The sequence below is a fragment of the Belonocnema kinseyi genome, chromosome 2 (assembly GCF_010883055.1).
Source record: "Belonocnema kinseyi isolate 2016_QV_RU_SX_M_011 chromosome 2, B_treatae_v1, whole genome shotgun sequence".
In the NCBI taxonomy this organism is placed as follows: domain Eukaryota; kingdom Metazoa; phylum Arthropoda; class Insecta; order Hymenoptera; family Cynipidae; genus Belonocnema; species Belonocnema kinseyi.
In genome coordinates this window covers 121,455,734-121,478,072 of record NC_046658.1, presented here as the reverse complement: position 1 = coordinate 121,478,072, position 22,339 = coordinate 121,455,734, and the positions used below count along the sequence as shown (strand labels likewise).

Below are 22,339 nucleotides of genomic sequence, written 5' to 3'. Positions count from 1 at the left end.
CGCGCGCAACTCATTCATTTACAGCGTCTCCTACTATATTCACACGGACATAGCCCTGTCATAGTATTGGACCACATCTCGTTTCAGATCTGGGATCACTGATGGGTCCTGGGAGTCAAATGGTAGGTAAGCTGAGCAAACCACCACAGGCTGGTGGATCTTAATTTCTACTAAGTCTCTACAAAAAGAACTTAGTAAGCCAATAAATTGAATATCATCTTTGGCATAAAGTGCTGCTTTAGGTGTTTCTACGAAACTGTCATTAATGGCTGATCCGTTCTTGTTACCCAAGCCTCTAAGTTTCGACTTATAAGTATAAGTTTCTTGTACTATGGCAAAAGCGGTTTGTTCCGCTGTCAAACGTTTGCAAGATAGGAAACGCTCCTTTAGCGTGGTAGAAGTTGTTCTGCATTAAATTCATACTAGAAGGGGGACATCTATAGTATCCAATTTAGCTTTAGGTTGACGCCTCCAAACTTCCGAAAACAGATCCGGAGCTCTATCTGGGTGTCACTTAGGTTTTTGAGAGGATCTTCATATACATTCTCTTCAACTCATAGCGAGGCCTCCAGTCGATCTTCTTGAGATTCTTCACCACTTCTGGCTCTGCATTTATTAAAAGCTCGACAGTTTGACTACCGTGTTGACATCGCGGTATTCTTCCATCCTCACGTTTTCAAGGTTGGCTTTTGGATTGTTATCCTATTATTTCTTTTTTCTATAAATACGCCAGACGTCTAAGCCAGCAGCTTTAGTGGCCTTGTGAGACCTTTGCTGTCGATCCCTTTGATTGTAATCCACCGACAGCTTCAATGAGTCATGTTGAGGATAGTTTGTCCAAATAGATGACGATAAAAGCAGCATTCTTGAAGTGGCAATCTTAAAATCTTGGGATGATTTCCCTAGGTTACACCCTATCTTCTATATGCCTTCTTTCATGCCTTTTTCACCTTTCAGGTGACTTTGATGTTGGAGGGCTCTGAGCTGCACCTTCTTGCGTTCTCTGATTTCATTCGGTGTGCTGCTATAAAAATGGGGTCTTTTTGAAGTCCACATTTTGCTGATTGTTGCGTCTGATTGATTGTCTCTAAGCTATAGAAATATTAGGCGAATCTTTACAGAGCTCCACTTGTAGAGATAAGGCAATTTTAATCTGAGAGATCACCCGGTATCCCAGAGGGACCGTTTTCCGATACTATTTCCTGGTATCATTAATCCTTCAGCATGGTAGTTCACGCCTTGGATTGGGGTTTTTTTCCTTCGGGACAATCCCTAGACCATTGTCCACGACTTCTTATTTAGATTTGTAACCATATTTAGCAGATACCCTCGATGTTAATAGTAACATTACAATTAAATATTTATGATTTTTTTTACAGATATACTATGAGTCTTAGTTATGGGTGCACTAGTAGGAGATGTGCAAGCATTACAAACTCTTACGATTCACACTAGTGATATAAACAGCATCGACTTTGCCAGTGATTATATTTTAGTGACTGCATCGGGGTTAGTAAAATAATATCATTTTGCCTTCTGAAATTCTAGATTGCGTATAATTTTCTTCTGACTGTTTTTAGAGATAAAAGAGTGAGAATATGGGGTTGGAAAAGTGGCGAGGGCTACGTCGAGGCCCCATTTTCACCCCTTTTGGGGCACAAATATGGGGTGACTTGTGTCAAAGTCAGTCCTCAATCCACAATGTTAGCCTCATCAAGTATCGATGGCACCACTCAATTATGGAATCTCAGGGTGAGTTTTAATTAAATTAATTTTTCGATCAACTGTATATTATTAATCCAGTTATTCTTTTCGAACTTATAAAAAAAATTAGTCACGATATCTCACATGCATTGTTGTCCAAAACCTGATAGATTGAAATATAAAATATATTTTATATTTAACATATAATTAGAACTTTTAATTTTTTTTAATATTTAATAATTTATCATTATAATACGACACTGACTGAAATTGACTGTTAGTGATTTTTTTCAGTCTTTTTGCTATTATTACATATGACATTAATCGTAAGTTCTGTTGAATGTATGGTCTTACATCATGATAGAATTTGTATCTGAAAGTTTCTAAACAATATTTATAAAAGACAATGATTTAATTGTAAATAATTTTATTATATTGTGAAATAATTCTGTTTTTAGTATTTTGCTACCACTCTATTCTATTATTTGTAAACTTTTTCAGATTTTCAAAGAGAACTAGGGAATCAGGGTTAATAAAAAATATTATTTTCGAATCTAAACACACACACAAGTCTAAGTTGTATCTTCTTAGTAAAGGAGTTTTAAAAAATTCGATTTGATTAGATTTAGAGGTCCCCTATTGAAATCTTGTTTTTTAAATTGATTTTTTTAAATTTTTCTTTTCTCCATGTTTTGAAAACGCATATAATAAATTTTTATGAATATAAAGTTATCCCTTTTTATATTTTAAGGCAATTTTTTTTATTTTTCAGGATTCAAACAAAAAAATTAGGAAAAATTTCGGATTATTTTAAATCAGAAAATTTGAAAAAATTTTAAAAATAATTTCGAATTTAAAAAAAATTTTAAGGTGTAGATTTTTAAAGATTTTAAACAAAAATTTAGAAGTTTTCGAAGTTTTTGAAGGTTTCAAGAGTTTAGAATCAAAAACAATTTTTGTTGTCTTATGAAAATACTCAACACCGGTATCGACAATAAGATTTCTGGGATAACTTTAAATTACTTAAGCTTTATTTTAAAATATTAATTTTAAGTTCTGAAGATTTTTTTAATATGTCAATAAAGAAACTAGAGGATTTTAAGACATTTGATTTCTTTTTGCATTATGAGAAAATAGGGAAGTTTTGAAAAGATTTGAAAATGATTTCAAACTTGAACGTATTCGAAAATAATTTAGAACCCGAAAAGATTTAAAGTCATTTAAAAAAATGTAGATTTTTAAAGATTTAAAAAAGAAGCTTTTTATAATTTCTTAAGGATTTCAACAGAATAAACATATTTTCTTAATATTCCTGGGAAAATTTCAAATAATTTTGTATTATATGACTTCCTAAAATTTCTTTTAAAAAAAGTTCGAAAAAATACAGTAACTTTAAGCCACATTTAGAAGTTTTAAAAAGATTCAAAAATAATTTAAAAATTGAAAAGGTTTACAAAAATGCCAGAAAAATGGAATAATTTAAAAATAGAAGCTTTGAAAAATTACAAAAATAATTTCCAAATTGGAAATATTTTTAAAAGTGTAGATTTTTGAAGATCTTGAACAATGTAGAATCTTTTGAAGAATGTTGAAAGGCTTCAAGGGAATATAATAATTTTCTTAAGATTCCCAGGAAAATAAATAAATAAATAATTTTGAAAAACTCATGTTAAGTGAATATCTATTTAAAAATTTTTGAGAACCTTTTAAAAGATTTGCAAAATTATCGCAAAATAATCTAAAAGATTTGAAGGTAATTATTTTAATTTTGGAGGTGATAAAAATTGGCGGATAAAAGCGTTACATAGAACAGGAGACAGAGGAGGAAGGGAATGGGGAGAAGAGAGGGGATGAAAATCCAAAGATAAGGTACTAAATGGGGAGGGAAAAAAGTTGTTGAAGAGCTTGGAAGAGTTGGGATGGTATACCTTAAACGGAAATATAAAAGGGGATGAAAAAGGAGAATATACACGCTCAGGAAGTGAAAGGGGAGCAGTAATTGATTATGTGATAGTGGATGATGAGGTAAGAGAGAAGGTTAAAAAACTACAGGTAGGTGAATATATTAATTCGGATCACTTTCCCTTAATAGTGACATTAAAAGGACAAAAAAGCAATAGCAATATGAGTAAAAGGAGAGCAAATGTAAAAAGTGTAGGAAAAGGAGATTGGTCAAGGGAAGGAAAAGAACGGTTTAAAGAAAAAATAAGAAATATCAAGATGGGAGAGGGAAATGTGGACGAGGAGATGGGAAAAATGATAGGAGAAATAAAAATAGGATTAGAGTGCACAAACAAAAATGAAGTTAGTAAAGGGGGGAATAAAAGTGGGTGGGATGAGGACTGCAAAGAGAAAAAAAGGAGGTCAGAAAGGAATTAAGAAATTGGAGAAAAGAAAAAAGTAATGGAGAAGAATATAGGAAAAAAAAGAAAGAGTATACTGAGTTGTGTTATCAAAAGAAGAGGAAGAGAATAAAAGGTTTGAGGAAGAGGCGGAGAAGGCTAGGACGAAAGAAGAGGTATGGAAGGTAGTAAATAGAGAAAGAAAAAGAAGAAAAAGAGTAAACCAAAATATTTAAATGATAGAATGGAAGAAATATTTTTTGGATTTGTTAGGCGGAGTAGAGAGAAAAGTTATAAAGGGAGGAAAATATGGTAAAGAAAGAGATGAGGAAGAGGACATTTCAAGGGAAGAAATAGTTAAAGTTTCAGGAATAATGAAGGATGGAAAGGCACCTGGTATAGGTGAGATTCCAAATGCAGCATAAAAATATGGAGGGGAGGCACTAGAGGAATGGGCATGGATAATGTGTAATAGAGTATGGAGAGGAGAGGGGTGGCCAGAGTTATGGAAAGAAGGAGTAGTTATACCAATAGTAAAGAAAGGCAAGGAAGATGAGGTTAAAGAATATAGGGGGGTGCCGTTGCTGCCAACACTGTATAAAGTATATGCTCTGGTATATGTAACTATTTTGTCCGAGAGATTGAAGATAGAAGTTGAAGAAAAAAAGATCGAATCACCGAATCAGACAAGGTTTAGAAAAGGAATAGGGGTAATGGTTAACATATATATTCTGAACTATCTAGTAAATAAGAGAATTAAAAGAGAAAAAGGGACAATGATAGCAATGTTCATGGACTTAAAGGCGGCGTTTGACTCATTAGACCGAGGAGAAAAAGAAATAGTTATGATAAAAAAGGGGATAAGAGAGGGATTAATAAAGAGAGTATCAGAAATTTTTAGAGAGACAAATAGCAGGGTAAAGGTATGATAGCAAGTAGGAGATAGTTTCTGGTTGGTGAGAGGTGTGAGACAAGGGCGTCCTCTGAGCCCACTTTTATTTAATTTATTAATATCAGACTTGGAAGAAGAAATGAGGAGAAAGGGTTGGGGAGGAGTTAGGATAAGGAAGGAAAAGATATATACACTGGTATACGTAGACGACATAGTGTTGATGGCAGAGGATGAAGAAGGGATGGCGGGACTAATTACAGGATTAGAGAAATACTTAGGTGGGAAAAACCTGAATGTGTATGTAGAAAAGACAAAGATAATGAGGTTTAGAAAAGGAGGGGAAGAAAGAAAGAATGGATCTTGCAAACGAATGGAGACCATACAGCTCATATAAGAGAAAGGATAAAAAAAGCAGCAGGGGTAACAAAACAGATATAGGGAATAGGAAAAAGAAGATTTAAAAAAATTGGAGAAGGAAAATGTGGTTATTTGATACGCTGGTATGGCCGGTATTAGGTTATGGAGCAGAGATATGGGGATGGAAAGAAAGGAAAGATATTGAGAGTTTACAAGAAAAGTATATAAGGTAAATACTAGGGGCAGTCTGGAGGACGCTAGGATATATGGTGAGAAAAGAAACGCAAAGTGATAAGTTAACTTTAAGAGCGGGAAAGAGGGCATGGAAATTTGAGACGAAGCTGAGGGAGGGAAAGGGAGGGGAATTGGTGAGAAAGTGTTTGGTGGAGGTAGAAGAGAGGAGAGGGAGGGCGATCGAATTAACGAGATGGGAAGAAGAAAGGAGGGAGTTCTTTAATGATAGAGAAATAGAAAACGGGACTGGAGTAAACTATGAAGAATTGGAAAAAAGGGAGAGGAAAAAACAATTAATAGAAAGATGGGAGGTGATTGAGAAATCAAAATGCAATAAATGCTATAAAATGATAAAAAAGGAAGGGGTGCCAAAGTATTTAGAAAAGAGATGAGGAGAGAGAAGTTGCACCAGAATAGCAAGATTAAGATTGGGAAATAAGGTAAGGGAGGGGATGTACTGGGAAAAAGAAGAGAACAGAAAGTGTAGAATATGTGAATGGGAGGAGGAAACATGGGAGCATGTATGGGAAGGATGTAGGAGAGGAATGGATGATAAAGGAAGCTGGTAAGAAAATGTGGTTAAGATTCTAGGGGAAGATGGATTAGGAGAGTAATGGATGAAGGAGTTGGAGGGTGCTAGAGGAGCGAATGAGATAGAATGAAAGAATGCACGTGAAAAAAGGTAATTGGAGGTATAAAAAAGTGAAAGAAAAAGGAAACTGAAGTCGCTTAGATTACAAGCGTAAAAATTGTAAGTAATGGCAAAGTAAAAGTTAAGGAGACTAAGATGCGTTTGCGTTCTCATGCTCTCTCTCTCTCTCTCTCGCTTGCACTCACGCTTTCGTTCGCGCGCTCACTCATTTGCTTATAAGTCCTAAATTGCGCTATCGCAGGAAATACAAATAAGGAACTAGATATAAGACTTTATGTAAATAGTTGTAAATAATTGTATATATAGAAGGGATAAGATTGTAAAAAATATATATATAAACGGAAAGATTGTAAGGAATGGAAGTCATGTAAACCCTTAGTGGACACATTATGAATAAAGAAGTTATGTATTTTTTCAACGGCTCCACAGAAAAAAAGTTTTTTCTTAAGATAGCTACAGAAAAACAAAAAAAAACGATTTTTTATTTTGAAAAATTAATTTAAGGGATTATTTAAATAGATCTAAAATAATTTGAAAAGGAATACAAAATTGGTGAAAGAGAATATAGAGCATTTTAAACTAATTTTTTTAATTTTGCAGAAAAAAAATATATATATAGGAAAATTCGAATCATTTTAAAAGATATTTAAAAGTTTTGAAAAATTTCAAAAATAATTTAAGATTTGAACAGGTTTCCGAAAATTTAATAATTATTTTGTAATTTCTTCCACATTTCTAAAACTCCTTAATATCTTTTCAAGTGGCTTGAATTTTTGCTAAAATCCTGTAAAATAAAATATATTTTTTTATATTTATTTTTATTTTTATATATTTTTTTAATATTAAATATTTTTGAATTTTTAAAGAATCTTACTCTCTAAACTTGAACCCGTCAAAAGAGGGTTATTGAATCAAATCAGTAAGGATGTTTAATGATTCGCAACGCAAGCTCACTGATCTAAATCAGTAAAGTTTCCCTGATTAAAATTTAAGGGCAGAGAAATTGTATTTATAGAGCCTTTAAAACAAACTGATAATTAAAGTGTTCAAAAACTTTAAACAAATAGAAACTTATTAGAAATTTAATTTTTTATTAAAAAATCAAAAACTTTTATACAGACTGGATCAAAAATTCACACAATGGTTCAAGTAGGGGGTGAAGCAGTAAGAGTTTGCAGATTTTCACCAGATTCTTCAGTACTAGTTACTGCAGGTGACAATGGTCAAACTTGTGTTTGGGACCTGGTTCGTCGAACCTTGATAAGGTAATTACAATAATTTATTTAAAAATGTGATTTATGAATCTTTAATTAATTAATATTATTGCTCTGTTTCTTTTCCATAGATGCTTTCAAAAGCACGAGGGTGCGATCCAGGGGGTGAGTTTTACACCAGATTCTTCCTGGTTACTCACTTCTTGTACTTTTGGTGTCATGAAATTTTTTTCTACGAATGAAATAATCGATTCTTGCATCACAAGTGATCGAGAATTGACTCTCTTCGCTACTGTAGATGATGCTCATGATTTAGGTGTAGTTTGTTGTGAATTCTCTTCCCGTGAACATTTGTCTGGTAAGAATTTATACAAATATATAATTTAGTTTATCTAAAAAGAGAATGTACAGCTCCAAATGCTCTCAAAACATGGAAAATAAGGTCATTTTTCACGCAAATAGACAAAGAAATTTAAACAAAGTTAATGTAGGTACCATGTTTAATTCCATTTCAAACGCACTAATTGTTATGATACTTCAACCAGAAAAGATTTTTATTTTTAATAAAAAAACTTTTGAATTTGGCCGGAAAAGAAGAATTTTCAACCAAGTAGTTGATTCGTCAACCAAAAATATGACTTTTAACAAAAAATTTCATTTGGAATAAAAAACTATAAATTTTGTACCAATGAATCCTCTAGCATATTTTTAAATTTTTCATCCAGAAAGACAAGTTTTCTAAAAAAGCTGAATTTTTTACTAAAAATACAAATTTCTAAAAAAACTGAATTTTAACCAAACAGTTGAATTGTGTAACTCCAATTGCTAAACTTACAACCCAAATAGTTGAATGTTTAAGCTGCAAACAGAATTATCTACAAACAAATTTACATTTCAATCCGAAAATATTAATTTTCAAACCAAGGTTGATTTTCTACCAACTATTTAAGTTTTATACAAAACGTTTCAATTTTCAACCAAATAATTCAAATTTGTACCAAAACAGTTGATCTTTCAACAAACATATTTGAATGTTCAATCCAAAAAACAAACTTATTATAAAAGAATTGAATGTTAAACCCGGAAATAGAAATTTTAAACAAAAATTTTCTACCAAATAGCTTACTTTTAAACAAAAAAGATGAGCTTTTGATAAAATTGCTTTTTTCAACAAAATAATTAAATTTTGAATCAAATAATACAAATTATACAATTATCTCCCAAAAAGTTAAATTTTCTACCACATTATTAAATTTTCAAACTAAAAATATAAAATTTTTAAAAAACATCAGATTTTTTAACAAAAAATTTCATAAAAAAAATAATTAACAAGAAATAGTTGAATTTAAAAAAAAACTCGTGGATTTGAAACTGAAAGGATTGATTTTCTATTAAAATTGTTGAATTTTCAATCACATTGGTCAACTTTCTACACAAATGGTTGAATTATCAACCAAATAGTTCAATTTCCAACCAAATAGTGGAATTTTGTACAAAAGATTCAAAGAAAAGTGGATAAACTTTTAACCAAATTTTTGGATTTTCAAGAACATAATCAAATTTGCAACAAATCATTGTTTACCTAAAAAGAAGAAAATATAAATTTTCAACAAAAAAGTTAATTTTGAACCAATCAATTGAATTTTCAATAAAAAAGAATTATCTTTCAGACGAAAGCGTTGTATTTTCTTATTATATTCTATTAATTTAGTTCGAATTTAAGCGACAAAAAAACAGCAAAAAAAACGGATTTTGATATTGTAATACAGTGAAATCTTGTTAATTCCAAGGCGCACCTATTCCAAGTCCCCTAACCCCTATGCTGGGATATTTTAAGTGGCAGAGTTCCGTTACCTCCCACCACGGCCGAGTCAGTGGCTGACCAATTATAAAGAGGCCCAGAGATTTGGAAGCCCTCGTTGGTTTGAATTGAGTATTTATCATGACGTCATGGAAATGCATACGAATTTTTGGAGAAAATAATTCAAACTTAAAAGTAAGTCATAAATATACGAATAGTAATATTTGTCAAGTGCAAAATATACTTTCTCAGTCATGTTCCATTCTTCTGCTGATGGACGACCTTCCAACGCAACGAAATAAAATATCCAGAATTTGAGGTTAGTGTATCAGATCGATTTGATCAGAATCGGGTACTTTAACCTGAAATTTCGGATAGTTTATTGTATTTCGTTAAAATGAAAGGTCTTCAACCCATAAAATAATCAAACAGAATTGCGCAACTGCATTCTACACTTGAAAAATATCACTGTTCAGATATTTATAACATTTTAGCATGACCGTGACGTCATGCTAAAATACTCAATGTGCAAATGTAAGAACGCACGCATGCTTACAGCGCGCGCATCGATACAAGGCCGGGCAGCCAATAAACGTCGATTGACACAATCGCCCCACGACTCGCGGTAGAAGTGGGGGCCCCTCCAGCCTTGAAATACACAAATGTTTACGTTTCGCGACCATTGGAATAGGCAAGAGTTCTCTGTACTTGTAAAATTAATATCTCTTCCACAGCTAATGACCCCTTTGCAAAACTTTATCAACTGATTACTTGTGGAAATGATCACATCGTAAAATTATGGGAGGTGAGGGTCGCGCAAGAAAAATGCAACCCTAAAGGTTCAGTTGCTTCAATAAATCTTTGTAGAACAATGGAAAAACATAGCAGTGCCTTAACCTGTGTACGAATAAGTTCCAATGGAATGTACACTGCCAGTTCTAGCCTTGACAAAACTACCATTGTTTGGGAAACGGTAAGAAAATATGAAATAATATTTTTAAATTAATTCGAAGTCAATTAATAACAAATGATAATTGCCTTTACTGCAGGATACCGGTAAAATAGTTTCAGTGCTTAAAGGACATAATCGCTATGTTGCTTGTTGCGCTTTTTCGAGGGATGGTACTCTTCTAGCCACTGGTAAATTGTATTTCTCACTTAAAACATTTCTTTTTACAGAAAAAATAAGGTTTTTGCAAAAGAATAGCCAGACTACTCTATGGAGTTTATAATTTAATATAATATACAGTGAACGCTCACTTGTTCCAAGTCTCTCACACTCTCATATTCCGAGTGGCGTCGCTCCTTCACCTCCCACTACTGTCTCTTTACGGTCTCGCCCGCCTCAGTGGCTGACCAATTAAAAAGAGGACTGAAGAGCGGAAAGCTAGCATATATGCTTACAACACGCATGTCGATACAAAGGCAGGGGCAGCCAATGGAAGTCGCTTGACAAAATGACCCGAATACTTGCGGTAGAGTTGGGGGCCCCTGTGGACTTCGAATATGCGAATGCTTACGCTTCTTGGCCCTTGGGATAAATGAGAGTTCACTGTATTTTGAAAGTAGTAAAACTATATTTAGTCAGACATATCTGGGGTAAAATATTTATCTTCTTTAATGTGAAATTTTACAGGCTCTAATGACAAGTCTGTCATCATTTGGGACTTGACTGGAAATATGACGCTAAATTCTGAAATGCGACATGGCTTTCGTCCCTTCCAGTATTCGGAAAATAGTGAAGTAAGCTGATACATATAATTCTTTTCTGTAAAATCTGTGCAGAATTTCCTATTAGGTAAAATTACACAGAGAAAAGATTAAGTTTTTTTAAATACTTAGGAGCACCACGCGGTAGTGATCGCCCTAAAGAAGGAGCAAATTTTGAATATAAAATACAAATTTTTAAAATTGTTTAATTTTTAAGTTTATTTGTTTTTCAGTGCACATAGATATAATTTTTTACGATTTTTGAGAAAATTCAAAAAGATTGTTCAAGATTCCAGATATGGCAGATCAAAATTCAAACAAAAAAGTTTATTTATAACAAAATAGTTGAATTTATAACAACAAAAAATATTTAATTTTAAATTAGAAATAGTTGAAGTGTTCCAAAAAACGACGAATTTCCCACAAAATAGATGAATCCTCAACTAAAAAGGATTATTTTTTCTACGAAATGAGGCAAATTTTCTATAAAATAGTTTAGTCTTTTTACTCGAAAATATGATTTTGGAACCAAAAAAATCAATATTAAACTAAATAAATAAATTTTCTATCAAGAAGATTATTTTCTACCAAAAATTATGAATTTCCTACAAAAAAGTTACATTATCAACCGAAAAGATGAATTTTAAACTAAAATGATGAATCATCAAAACAGAAAAATGATTTTTTAACAAATTATATTAACTTTTGACTAAGTAGTTGAAAGTTTCAACGAAAAAGTTGGATCCCTAACGGAAAAAGAAGAATTTTCATTGAAATTCAAGGATTTTCAACAAAACAGTTTTATTTATATAAAAGAGATGAATCTTTATCTAAATTGACGAATCTTCAACCAAAAAAGTTGATTTTTAAAAAAGTAGTTCAAGTTTTAAATATTTGAAATTACAAAAAACAGATTTCAATTTTAAATAAAAAAGAGTTGAATTTACCCAAAGAGACGAATTTTCTACCAAAGTGATGAATTTTCAAATATATTGTAGACTAACTCAAATCATTCTTAAAATTGAGAAAATTGTTCTTAATTTTAAAAATTGCCTGAAAATATTGCTAATCTTAAAAAAAAAAGAATTTGTTTATACTTGAAAATTATTTTACGTTTTCCCAGGAACCTTGAGAAACTATTTTTTTTTAATTTTTTGGAAATCTAAAAAAGATTTATATGTCTAGTTTAAAATTTCTTGAAATCTTTTCAAAATCTCTAAACCTTTTAAATACATTTTAAAATTATTCTAATTTTTCCTAAAATTGTTTTAAAATTCTGCAAAATAAAAAAAAATTGTATTAAAATCTTTGAGGCTCTTTTTCAGCAATCGTGGGAATATTTTGAAATGTTTGAAAATGTTTTCAAATATTATCTTGAAATTAATTTTTGAAAGGAAAAAATTATTTAAAATTTTCCCAGGAATCATAAGAATTTTTTTATCAGCTTGATATTTTTTAATATCCTTAAAGAGTTTAAATGTTTACTTGTAAATATTCAAACATCTAGTTTTTGTTTTCAATTTTTTGAAATCTTTTAGAATTTTTTTATTATTTTTAGAATATTTTTTAAACTTCTAAGCATCTTTTGAAATGACTAGATTTTCTCTAGAAATGTTTTCCGGAAAATATTTTGTATCGTGACATAGATCTTTGCTTATATAATATTTACTTATAAAACAAACAAGTGATATCAAATACGAAATTTAAATTTCTTAACATATTTGGCAACAAAATTTGAGGAAGTTTAGTAGGAAACGTATAGTAAAATATATGAAAATGTTTGAAACAGGGGGTGGGGATAGTGTGTTAGATTAATTAATAAATATTTAAAATTTTCTGAATTTTATTATGGTATTTTTTTGTGGATTTCCAGAATTCTTTAGGAGAACGTGAAGTAGTGAAACATGCAGAAGGAAGTATGAATGATGTGAAACTCATCCATAGAATAGATGACATTGGTGGGGCAGTCAATGGAGTCTCAGTTTATAAAAATAATTTAATTGCTTCTTGTTCAGGGTGAGTATTATATAAAAATTAGTCAAAGCGGGTGCCGTAAACCTGAAAAAAAGGGTTTAGTAGCCTATTAAGACGTTATTAAGTTGTTCAAACCTCCTGCTCTTATACTTTCCCACCCCTTACTTCACCCTCCTCTTACTTGACCACTCCTCATACTTCATCCCCACTGACCAACTTTTTCCACCATTACTGCCCCATCTTCTCATTAAGTCATCAGACTCACGCCTTCCACTACTCTCCTTCCCCAGCTATCATTTTCCTTCCTATACTCCATCCTCATTTCTAATCATTTTTCCTACTTCTCACTTTTCCATTCCTTCATTTTCCCTCACTTTCTCTACTTACATTCTCTTCCTTTCCTTCCCTTCCATTCTTTCCCCTTACTTCCTCTAATTTTACTTCACTTATTTCCCATATTTCCCCTACGTCCTTTCACATCATTCCTCCTGCCACCTCCCTTAATTTCCCCTACTTTCCTTATTCCCCTCTCCACGTTTCTTTTACTTTTTCTCTCTTATGTCACCTCACTTTCCTTACATCCCTTCCCAATATTTCCCCTCACTTCCATTCAAATTTCCCTTCTTAGGAAAAGTACTGTCTGTCCATAAACTATGTTACCAATTTGGGGGGGGGGGGTATTCTAAAAACTTCCGTGGTTTTTTCGCTTAATTTCGAACAAAATTAATTGTACCCAACAAGAAAAATCACCTTTTTTTGGTCAAATGTCAATGCTATAATTTTGGTTCGGAATTCATCTCGTTTGGTGAAACATCTTTTATGGTCAGAAATTCAGCTACTTTGTTGAAAGTTAAACTACTTTGTGAAAAATTATTTTGTTTGTTTGTTTGAAGTATAATTTTTTAAACTAACAATGTAACTATTCTATTTTAGGTTAAAAATTGATATTTTTTAGTTGAAAATTCATGTCTTTTGTTAAAAATTTATATTTTTTAGACAAAAATTAATGTTCTTGGTGGAAAATTTATCGTTTCTGTTATAAATTCAACTGTTTGGTTGAAAATTAATCTTTTGTGGCTGTAAATGAAATTAACTTTTTTGTGAAAAAATTATATTTTGAAATTGAAAATTTAATCATTTTCTTGATAATTCGTCCTATTGGCTTTGAAGTTTAACAATTTTATGGAAAATTAATGTATTTTGTTGGCAATTCGTGTTTTCTAGTTAAACATTAATATTTTTGCTGAAAATTCAAATATTTAGTGAAAGATTGAACAATTTGGTCAAAAATTCATCCTTTTAGTTGAACATTCTACTAAGTGCTTAAAAGTATAACTAGTTTCTTGAAAATGCTTTTTTTAATCTACCTCTTTGGTTAAAAACTTAACTTTTCTGTTGAAAATTCTTTTTTTCTAGTTAAAAGTTATTTTTTTAGCTGACAATTTCATTATTTAATATTTGTTTAAGAAATAATCCTTTATAAGTTCTAAATTCAACTATTTAATAGAAAATACCTTTTCTTGTTGTTGAAAATTAATTTTTTTACAGATTCATAATTTTAGTTGCAAATTCATCTCTTTGCTTAACAATTTTACTATTTTGTTTGAAATTCGTTTTATTTTTAATGAATATTAACTTTTTCAACTAAAAATGTAACTATTCCATTTTTTTAAAATTGATCTTTTCTAGTTGAAAATTCATGTACTTTGTTAAAACTTCGCATTTTTTAGTCGAAATTTAATCATCTTGGTTGCAACTTGCAACATTCATCCTTTTTTTTTTAAATGCTACTATTGTAGTGTCAATTAATCTTATTTTATTCGAAAATTCAGCTATTTCTTAGAAAATTAAACTATTGAGTTGAAAATTATTATTTTTTTAATTCATTTTTTTTACTAAAATTAGAAAATTAACTTTTTTGTTATAAAATCCTATTTTCGGGTTGAAAATGCAACCGTTTGGTAGATCATTCATCCGTTGGTTTCAAAATTAAAAAATATTATTGATGTATTTTGTTAAAAATTATTATTTTTTTTTTGGTATAAGAACATTATATTTCTGGCTGGAAAATTCATCTTTTTGGTTGATAAAAAGAAATGTTTTTTCTCCCCCCCCCCGCTCTCTCTCTCTCTATATATATATATATATATATTTCTTTTACGTGAAAAATCACTCTCTTTCCTATGTTTTGATAGAATTTGGTTCACATTACTTTGGGGGGAGGGAGTTGAGACAAAACTACTTTTGACAATGAGGAGTGGCCGAGGGAGGGTATAAAGTAGCCAAAGATTGATAACGTAGCTAATGAACGACCCCTAAAGGTTTCTGCCCGGTTTCTATTTAGTAAAATATTTTATCTTCATACACTTAGAACAAATTTTTGTTGAATAAACAAAATTTGTATTGATTCAGCCATAGAATATCGTTATTATATGGACAACAAAATATTTGGTTGACCTACCTAAATTTTTTGGTTAATTTAAGCAAATTCACAAACAAAATTTAGTTGGGTCAATTAAATATTTTATTGAATTAACCAAAATTTGTTTTAATTAATCAAATTTGTATGTAAATACAAGCAAACGGTTTTTTGTATGCAAAATTTTTTTTTTTTTTGAGTGTAGATTTTTTCTTATATTTATTATTGTTATTATCGAATTGCAGCGATAAATTGGTACGAATATGGAGCATTCTACCTGGAGAATTAGAAGACGAAGAAGTTTCAATATCAGAAAAAAGTTTTAGTCCCTTAGAGGGACACAAATATAGCGTTCATCATGTCGAATTTAGTCCTTGTGGAACTATGTTGGCATCTTGTTCTTTAGATGGTACCACTGTTATCTGGGATACAGAGGTGATGACGGTATATAATTATACATTTTACACTAATACTTTGTTTGCAGAATTAATTAATTGTGCGTAAAAATTAATTCAAGTAAGATTATAGTGGCTACATTAAATTATCATAGAGTTTTTTTTGACACCACTCTGGGGATTTTCAAGTGTGGCTTTCACCAATATTTAAATTTTCAGCTTTAAACATGGCTTTCAGTCTGCATTAATTTTGTATTCTTTATAATAATTTATTTTCCGATCGACGCTAGTAGCAAGGTGGTAATGGTCAGGAGTTTGGATTTTTTGCAGTTTACTACTTCTCTGACCAAATTTTCAGGATTCGGAAAGAGATGCGGGTTGAATGTGTGTAGGGGGATTTTAGATATGTAAAAACCCGAAAACGGTATACATACTGACGTAAAAAAATTTTTTTAAAATTTTGATCCATCAAAATTTTGTTTGTAAAATTAGTTCACAGAAGGTGTGAAGTGAAGTGCAGTGTAGTGTTGCGGTTTACTTTTTAGAAAAAAAAAAATGTTTGTAAATTTTTTAAATACTGATGTGCATATTGATTAGAATGGAGGACAAGCAAGATCTTCGTTTATCAGTTCTGGATCTGGAATTCGTGTTTGTCGTTGGTCTCCAGATGGAACAAAAATTGCAACTGCAGGGGATGATGAAAAAACAACCCTTTGGGATATTGAAACTATGGCAGAATTGAAGTGAGTTATTCAATTAATTAATAATGATAACTAATGAAAATATAATTATTATCTCTTTCATAAATATAGTTATCGCACAATTATTTAATTCATAATTTTAAAAGTCTACATTTTAATAAACAACAAAATTTTCAGCAACATAATTAGTTTTTGACCAAACAGTTGCATTAAAACCCAGAGAGTTAAACTTTAAAGCAAAAAAGACGAATTTCTAACAAAATATGCATATTTTTAAACACAAACAGTTCAATTTTTAAACAAATAGTTGAATCTTTAAGTCAAAAAGACGATTTTCTAGAAGATAGTTGAATTTATAGACAAGAACTTTTACACTGGAAAAAGGTGAATTTTTAGTAAAAAAGAACGAATTTTCTATCCAAAACGACATAATAAAAAAATCAACACAGTTGAATTTTATAAAATTTTTAACAAAATCGTTGAATGGCCAGCCTAGACAAATAAACTTTTAACCAATTATTGTTAAATTTTCATGCCAAAAAGACCAATTTTTTCAAAGATATTTAAATTTAAAAAAAGTTAATTTTTATTTAAAAAAGATGAATTATCGATCAAATGGTCGAATATTCCAACAAAACAGATTAAAATCCAACCAATTAGTTCGACTTTTTAATCCAAAAGAATTAATTTTCTATCCAAAAAGACAAATGTGAAAAACAATTAAATTTTCGTCTAAAATGATGATTTTTAAAAATAAAATAGTTCAATTTTTAACAAAATAATTAAATTTTTAAAAAACAGCTGAATTTTCAACTAAAGTTATGAATCTTCAATAAAAAATGAATTTTAACATAGATGTTCAAATGTCAAGCAAGTAGTTAAATTTCAAGCAAAAAAGTTTAATTCTCAGACGCGAAAAATATAAATATTGATATTTCAACCAAACAAAGATTTTAATGGGAAATCAAAAGCAGTTGAATTTAACAGTACACATAAATTTACAACAGAAATGCAACAGCTGATATTTCAACTAAAGAAGATTTTAAATTTAAATTAAAAAACAGTTTCATTCCACCAAAAAGGCGAATTCTCTATAAAACTAAGTGAAAAATATAATATTTGAATTTTTAACTAAAAACTGTCAATCTTCAGTCAAAAATGGATAAGTTACATTTAGGTTCTATTAATTTATTTCATATTGAAAGATAAACGAGAAAGAGAGAAAGTTTCTTGAAAATAGGGGAAAGAAGATGAATTCATTACAAAAAAAAGAACAGAGGGGACTAGAGGAAAGATTTTGAAGTCTGCATTTAGATACTTTATATTTTTTCTAACAATAAAACTTCACACTCTTTCCCCTGTTCCCTTCTTTTTCCTCTTTTTTAAAAAATTCCCTTTTTCCACTCTATTCAAGAAACTTTCCCTTTTTTCTCATTTTTTCACTGAAATGCGAACGTAATTAACAGAACGCAACAAAATTCAATTTTTTTGTTGAAAGTTAATTCGTTTCTTAATAATATTTTTGATTTAGAATTCATCTCGTTTGGTTAAAAATTCTAATATTTGGCTGGAAATCTGTTAAAGATTTACAATTGATTAAAACATGAAGATTTATTTGGTTGAAAATCTTTTATTTTGTTTAAACGTATATCAATTTCCCTAAGAGAAAACTGAACTAATTCATTTTTTGCTGAAAATTGATGGTTATTAGTGAATACTTGAATTATTTATTGAGAATTAATTTGTTTGTTTTTGAAAATTTAACTATATGGTTAAAATATTAGTTTTTCATTATTGAAAATCACTTTAGATTATTTTTTTACCAAGCGAAACCTTAATTTTATAGATTGAATATTTAACAATTTTATTTTTTTAAATTTCTCGTCTGAGAATTAATTTTTTTAACTGAAAATTTAACTATTCCATTTTTTATTGAAAATTGATCCTTTTTATTTGAGAAGTGGCTATTTGTTTCAAATTTTATGTATTTTTATATAAATTTGTCTTTCTTGGCAGAAAATCAATCTCCTTCATTAAAAATGTAACTACTTGCTAAAAAAACTAGTTTGAAAAAATTGTCTTTAGTTAGTTAAGGATTAATTAAAAATTGAAAAGGTCTTTAAAAGGGCTTTAAAAGGGCTTTAAAAAGGCTTTAACTTTCAAATATTCAATTTGGTTTTCAATGTCAAATTGTCAAATTTAAAATTGCTTCCAATTAAAAATAATTTGTATGCTTCAAAACTAATTTTTTGACCTGTAAATTTAACTATTATATTTTTAGTTGACAGAATGCTGAACTTCTTTATTGAAAATTATTTTTTTTTTGTAGGAAATTCAACTATTTTGTTTAAAATTCAATTATTTTGTCATAAATTCTTTTTGGTCGAAAAATTGACTATTTTGTTGAACATTCGTCTTTTAGGATTGAAGAGTCAAAGGCTTTATTAAAGTTATGTCATTTTGTTGGAAATACAACTTCAGTATGGCATCTATATATTAATTTTCATAAACATAATTTGTTCCTTTACTTTTCGTGAAAAATAGATCATTTTTCCTATTTTCAGAGCTAGCATTTTAGGCTGTAAAGTTTTTCAAAATATTATTTTTATATATTTTGTGTGTTTACACTGGAATTTGGAATTAGAAAGCTCGGATTTAATATATTCCTTGAACTGATCCCTCGCAATTTCGTAAAAAGAGGAGCCACGGCACCGAAATGGAGGCGGTGTTCAGTCGATCGCGACGAACAGTCTGAGGGCTGCACTCTAAACGCGTTAGTTGCATCAGGTTGCGTCATGCGCTCAACCCCATCAAAAATTATTCATGCGACCCTGTCTGTTTACATTTGGATTCCCTGGACTTAGTATCAAAACCACTTTAAGCCATGCTAGAAACCGTAATTAAATTCAGGTTCCAGTTTATTTTGAACGCCTATAAAATGAAATCAAACAAAAAATGTTGACTTGAAAGTAAAGTAGGGGATGTTCATATTTGTAACGTTACCCTGGGGTTTTAAGCTTTGTGTGATGATCTTTGATGAAAAAGAAGAGGGGTGGAAAAATTTTTCGAAATAGCGTGACGTAGTTTTTGAACGGCCTCTATTAATTTTATTATGATTTTTAAAATGCTTATTTAAAGGCTATACAAATAACTTGAATCATGTTTTGACGAAGAAAGCAATATTGTAATTTTAGTTCATCTTTTAGAATTTTTGAAGGTCAAGCAGATGCCATATGTGCATTATCTTTTACACCAGATTCAAGATATTTGGTTACTGCCTGTAATGAAGGAACTTGGGGCCTTTTTGACATCGAGAGTCAAGATTCTACAACTTCTATGATGATATTTTGTAAAAATGGACATGATATGGGAGTACAGGGATGTGATTTTAGTCCTGCTACCGGGCCATTAATAGCTTCTGGTATTTTTTATTAAATTAATAATCACAACACTTTTCCTACCTTTACTTCACCCTTTGCCACCCCTTTTCCCACTATCTCCTTCTCCACTTTTCCCTCTCCTCACTTCCCCAGTTGACCCTTTTCTTCCCTAGCCCCTAATTCCCCTCCCCTACATACCCTCATTACTAATAATTTTCCCTATTTCTCATTCCCCCACTTTTCCCCACTTTCCTAGTTCCTCTCTCGTCCCCTAGTTCCCCTCTCACAATTTACACCACTTTCCCTTCCCTTATTTATCCTACTTCAACTTCAATCACTTCCCTACATTCCCCCCTTCATTCTCACTCACTTCCCCTACTTCCTCTTCTACCCCTCCCCAATTTTTTCACCTTACTTCCTCTAATTTTCATTCACTCATTGCCCCACATGACTCATACTTCCACTCCCCTCAGTTCCCCGTCAGTTCTCCCACTTCCCATTACCTTATACCCCCTAACTCCCACTACTTTTCCTCCCCTAAGTTTCCGTTATTTCTTCTAATTTCCCTTCCCTTATTTCCCCTACCTTCCCTCCGCTCATTTCTCCTCACTTCCACTATTTTCCGTCCCCTTATTTCCCCTCATTTTTCTTCACCCTTGCACTTTAAAACTCAAATTAATTAATAACACAGGACCAAAATTAAAAAAAAAATGCAGAGGATAAACGGACGTCTCCTATACGTATTTTGGGGTGCGGAATTCGAATCCGTTGAGCTTTTACCTCCTGCATGTCATGATTTTGTCTTAATTGCAGAAAACGTGCTAAAAATGGAGTTTTTAAATGTTTTCGTATATAAAACAAGTCAGACATGTCTACATCTATCAAATTTTTATTTAAAACAACAAAGCACAAACCCACAAATCCTAAACCTGAAAATCTCACAAACCTACAAATCCCACATGTGCAAATCCTAAACCTACAAACTCTTGGTCTTCAAACCCAGAAATCCCTAACCCACAAACCCTGAACCCACAACCCCTAAACATACCAACTCTAAACCCGCATACCCTAAACCCAAATACTCCGAACCCCTAAACTTCAAACTCACAAACCTCAGACCCACAAAGCCGAAAAACATGTGACATAAAGTAAATTCGTTTATATTGTAAATAATATACACGCTATTTGCCGAACCCAGAAATTAATCTAGGAGCCAGGTACACCCTGGTGGCCTTTTCAATTCGGATGCAGCCACCAAGGTTTTTCTTATGTATATTGACCCGCTGAATCCAAATTTTTTGGGTGGCTCGTCGCCCGAGTGGTCGTTTAATTGTTATTAACATTTTTTTAATAACAAATAGAAAAATTGACTTTTTCGGCAAATAAAAAATATTTTCGGTTTCTTCAGCAGATTTTGAAAAGAAAAGGTTTTTAGTAATTTTTCCTCCGACCCTTAGTTTCTGAGAAAAAAATTGGTAAAGTTTTGAAAAATGCCATTTTTTCAATTTTTGACACTAGGCCAGGAGAACCCTGAACACTTTTTTTATAATCCAAGTCCACGTCATATTTCCTTAACATGTATATTATTATTAAAAAATATTTCCGATTCGCTTAAACGAATAACTTTCGAGTGAGACGAGTTGAAAGTTCAAGGGTTTTCGAGCGCGCGCGGCTGACGTGGACGTGTATGTCTATCCCTACGTCACTCGCGCTTCGGCGAGCATTTCGTTGCGCAATGGCATCAAAATTATTGCTACTTCTATTGCGACTAATTTTTACTTATATTTACTTATTTTCGAAATTTTTCGTTGTCAATAAATACAATTCTTTGGATATTGGGACTGCAGTAAAAAATGTTTTTCATAGATTGAACATGTTTAATATTTACATTTATTTCACAGTAAACTGCTCTCACATTTTTTATATCAATTAATAGGAACTACTAATATTTCTTTCATAAAGAAATAAATTGCAAGGTAATACTATTTACTTAGACTCGAATAATACTGTTCAATTTTTCCTACTGAAGCGTTGTATTTTTTTTTACACGTATTTTCTTTCATGCAATCACAAAATGAGCAGCAAGGAATTTTGTTGGCAACGCATATACAGGAATCTCTGCTGCAAACTTTGTGTTTACATGCAGGTACCAACTCATCGGAAGGTGGAATCAATATCTTGATTCTTTCAGGTAAAAGAAGATCGTCTTCTTCGTAAAATCCAAAACGTGTCGGGTCCAACGTAAGTGCTCGACTATTTAAACAATTCACTTGAGTATACACGACATAGAAAGCTCTGCGTATGTGCAATTTGATTGAATTAGAAGTTGGAGGTAAATCTTCTGTCAAACAATTTTTAGAATGATGATAGCACCAATATCTTAACTCATCAAAAGTCTTTTTGTTAGCAGTTTTACTTATAACAAGTGATAAATATTCTTCTGCATTCTTCAAGCTATTGATTACCAGGTGTATACATATGAAACCGGTATTGCCATCTAGCGGCTAGTAGGCACACTTATAGGCACTGTCGGAACTTACCATTTGTGCTAATTGGCGTATTGT

The 22,339-nt window shown here is 31.1% G+C and overlaps 1 protein-coding gene across 2 annotated transcripts in view; it reads left to right on the top strand.

Annotated features, from left to right (window-relative positions):
- Positions 1-22,339, top strand: part of LOC117167693 (WD repeat, SAM and U-box domain-containing protein 1-like) — a 45,361-nt gene that overhangs the window by 15,257 nt on the left and 7,765 nt on the right. Inside the window, exons 2-12 of one of the 2 annotated variants that reach the window (XM_033352817.1) lie at positions 1,380-1,509; positions 1,581-1,752; positions 7,301-7,446; positions 7,527-7,753; positions 9,931-10,169; positions 10,246-10,336; positions 10,833-10,939; positions 12,780-12,922; positions 15,545-15,743; positions 16,292-16,437; positions 19,602-19,816. In XM_033352817.1, the coding sequence (XP_033208708.1) occupies positions 1,400-1,509; positions 1,581-1,752; positions 7,301-7,446; positions 7,527-7,753; positions 9,931-10,169; positions 10,246-10,336; positions 10,833-10,939; positions 12,780-12,922; positions 15,545-15,743; positions 16,292-16,437; positions 19,602-19,816 (1,795 nt within the window). In that variant the 5' untranslated portion in view covers positions 1,380-1,399. The remainder of the gene's footprint in view (positions 1-1,379; positions 1,510-1,580; positions 1,753-7,300; positions 7,447-7,526; positions 7,754-9,930; positions 10,170-10,245; positions 10,337-10,832; positions 10,940-12,779; positions 12,923-15,544; positions 15,744-16,291; positions 16,438-19,601; positions 19,817-22,339) is intronic. The other variant, XM_033352818.1, reaches the window with a different exon arrangement.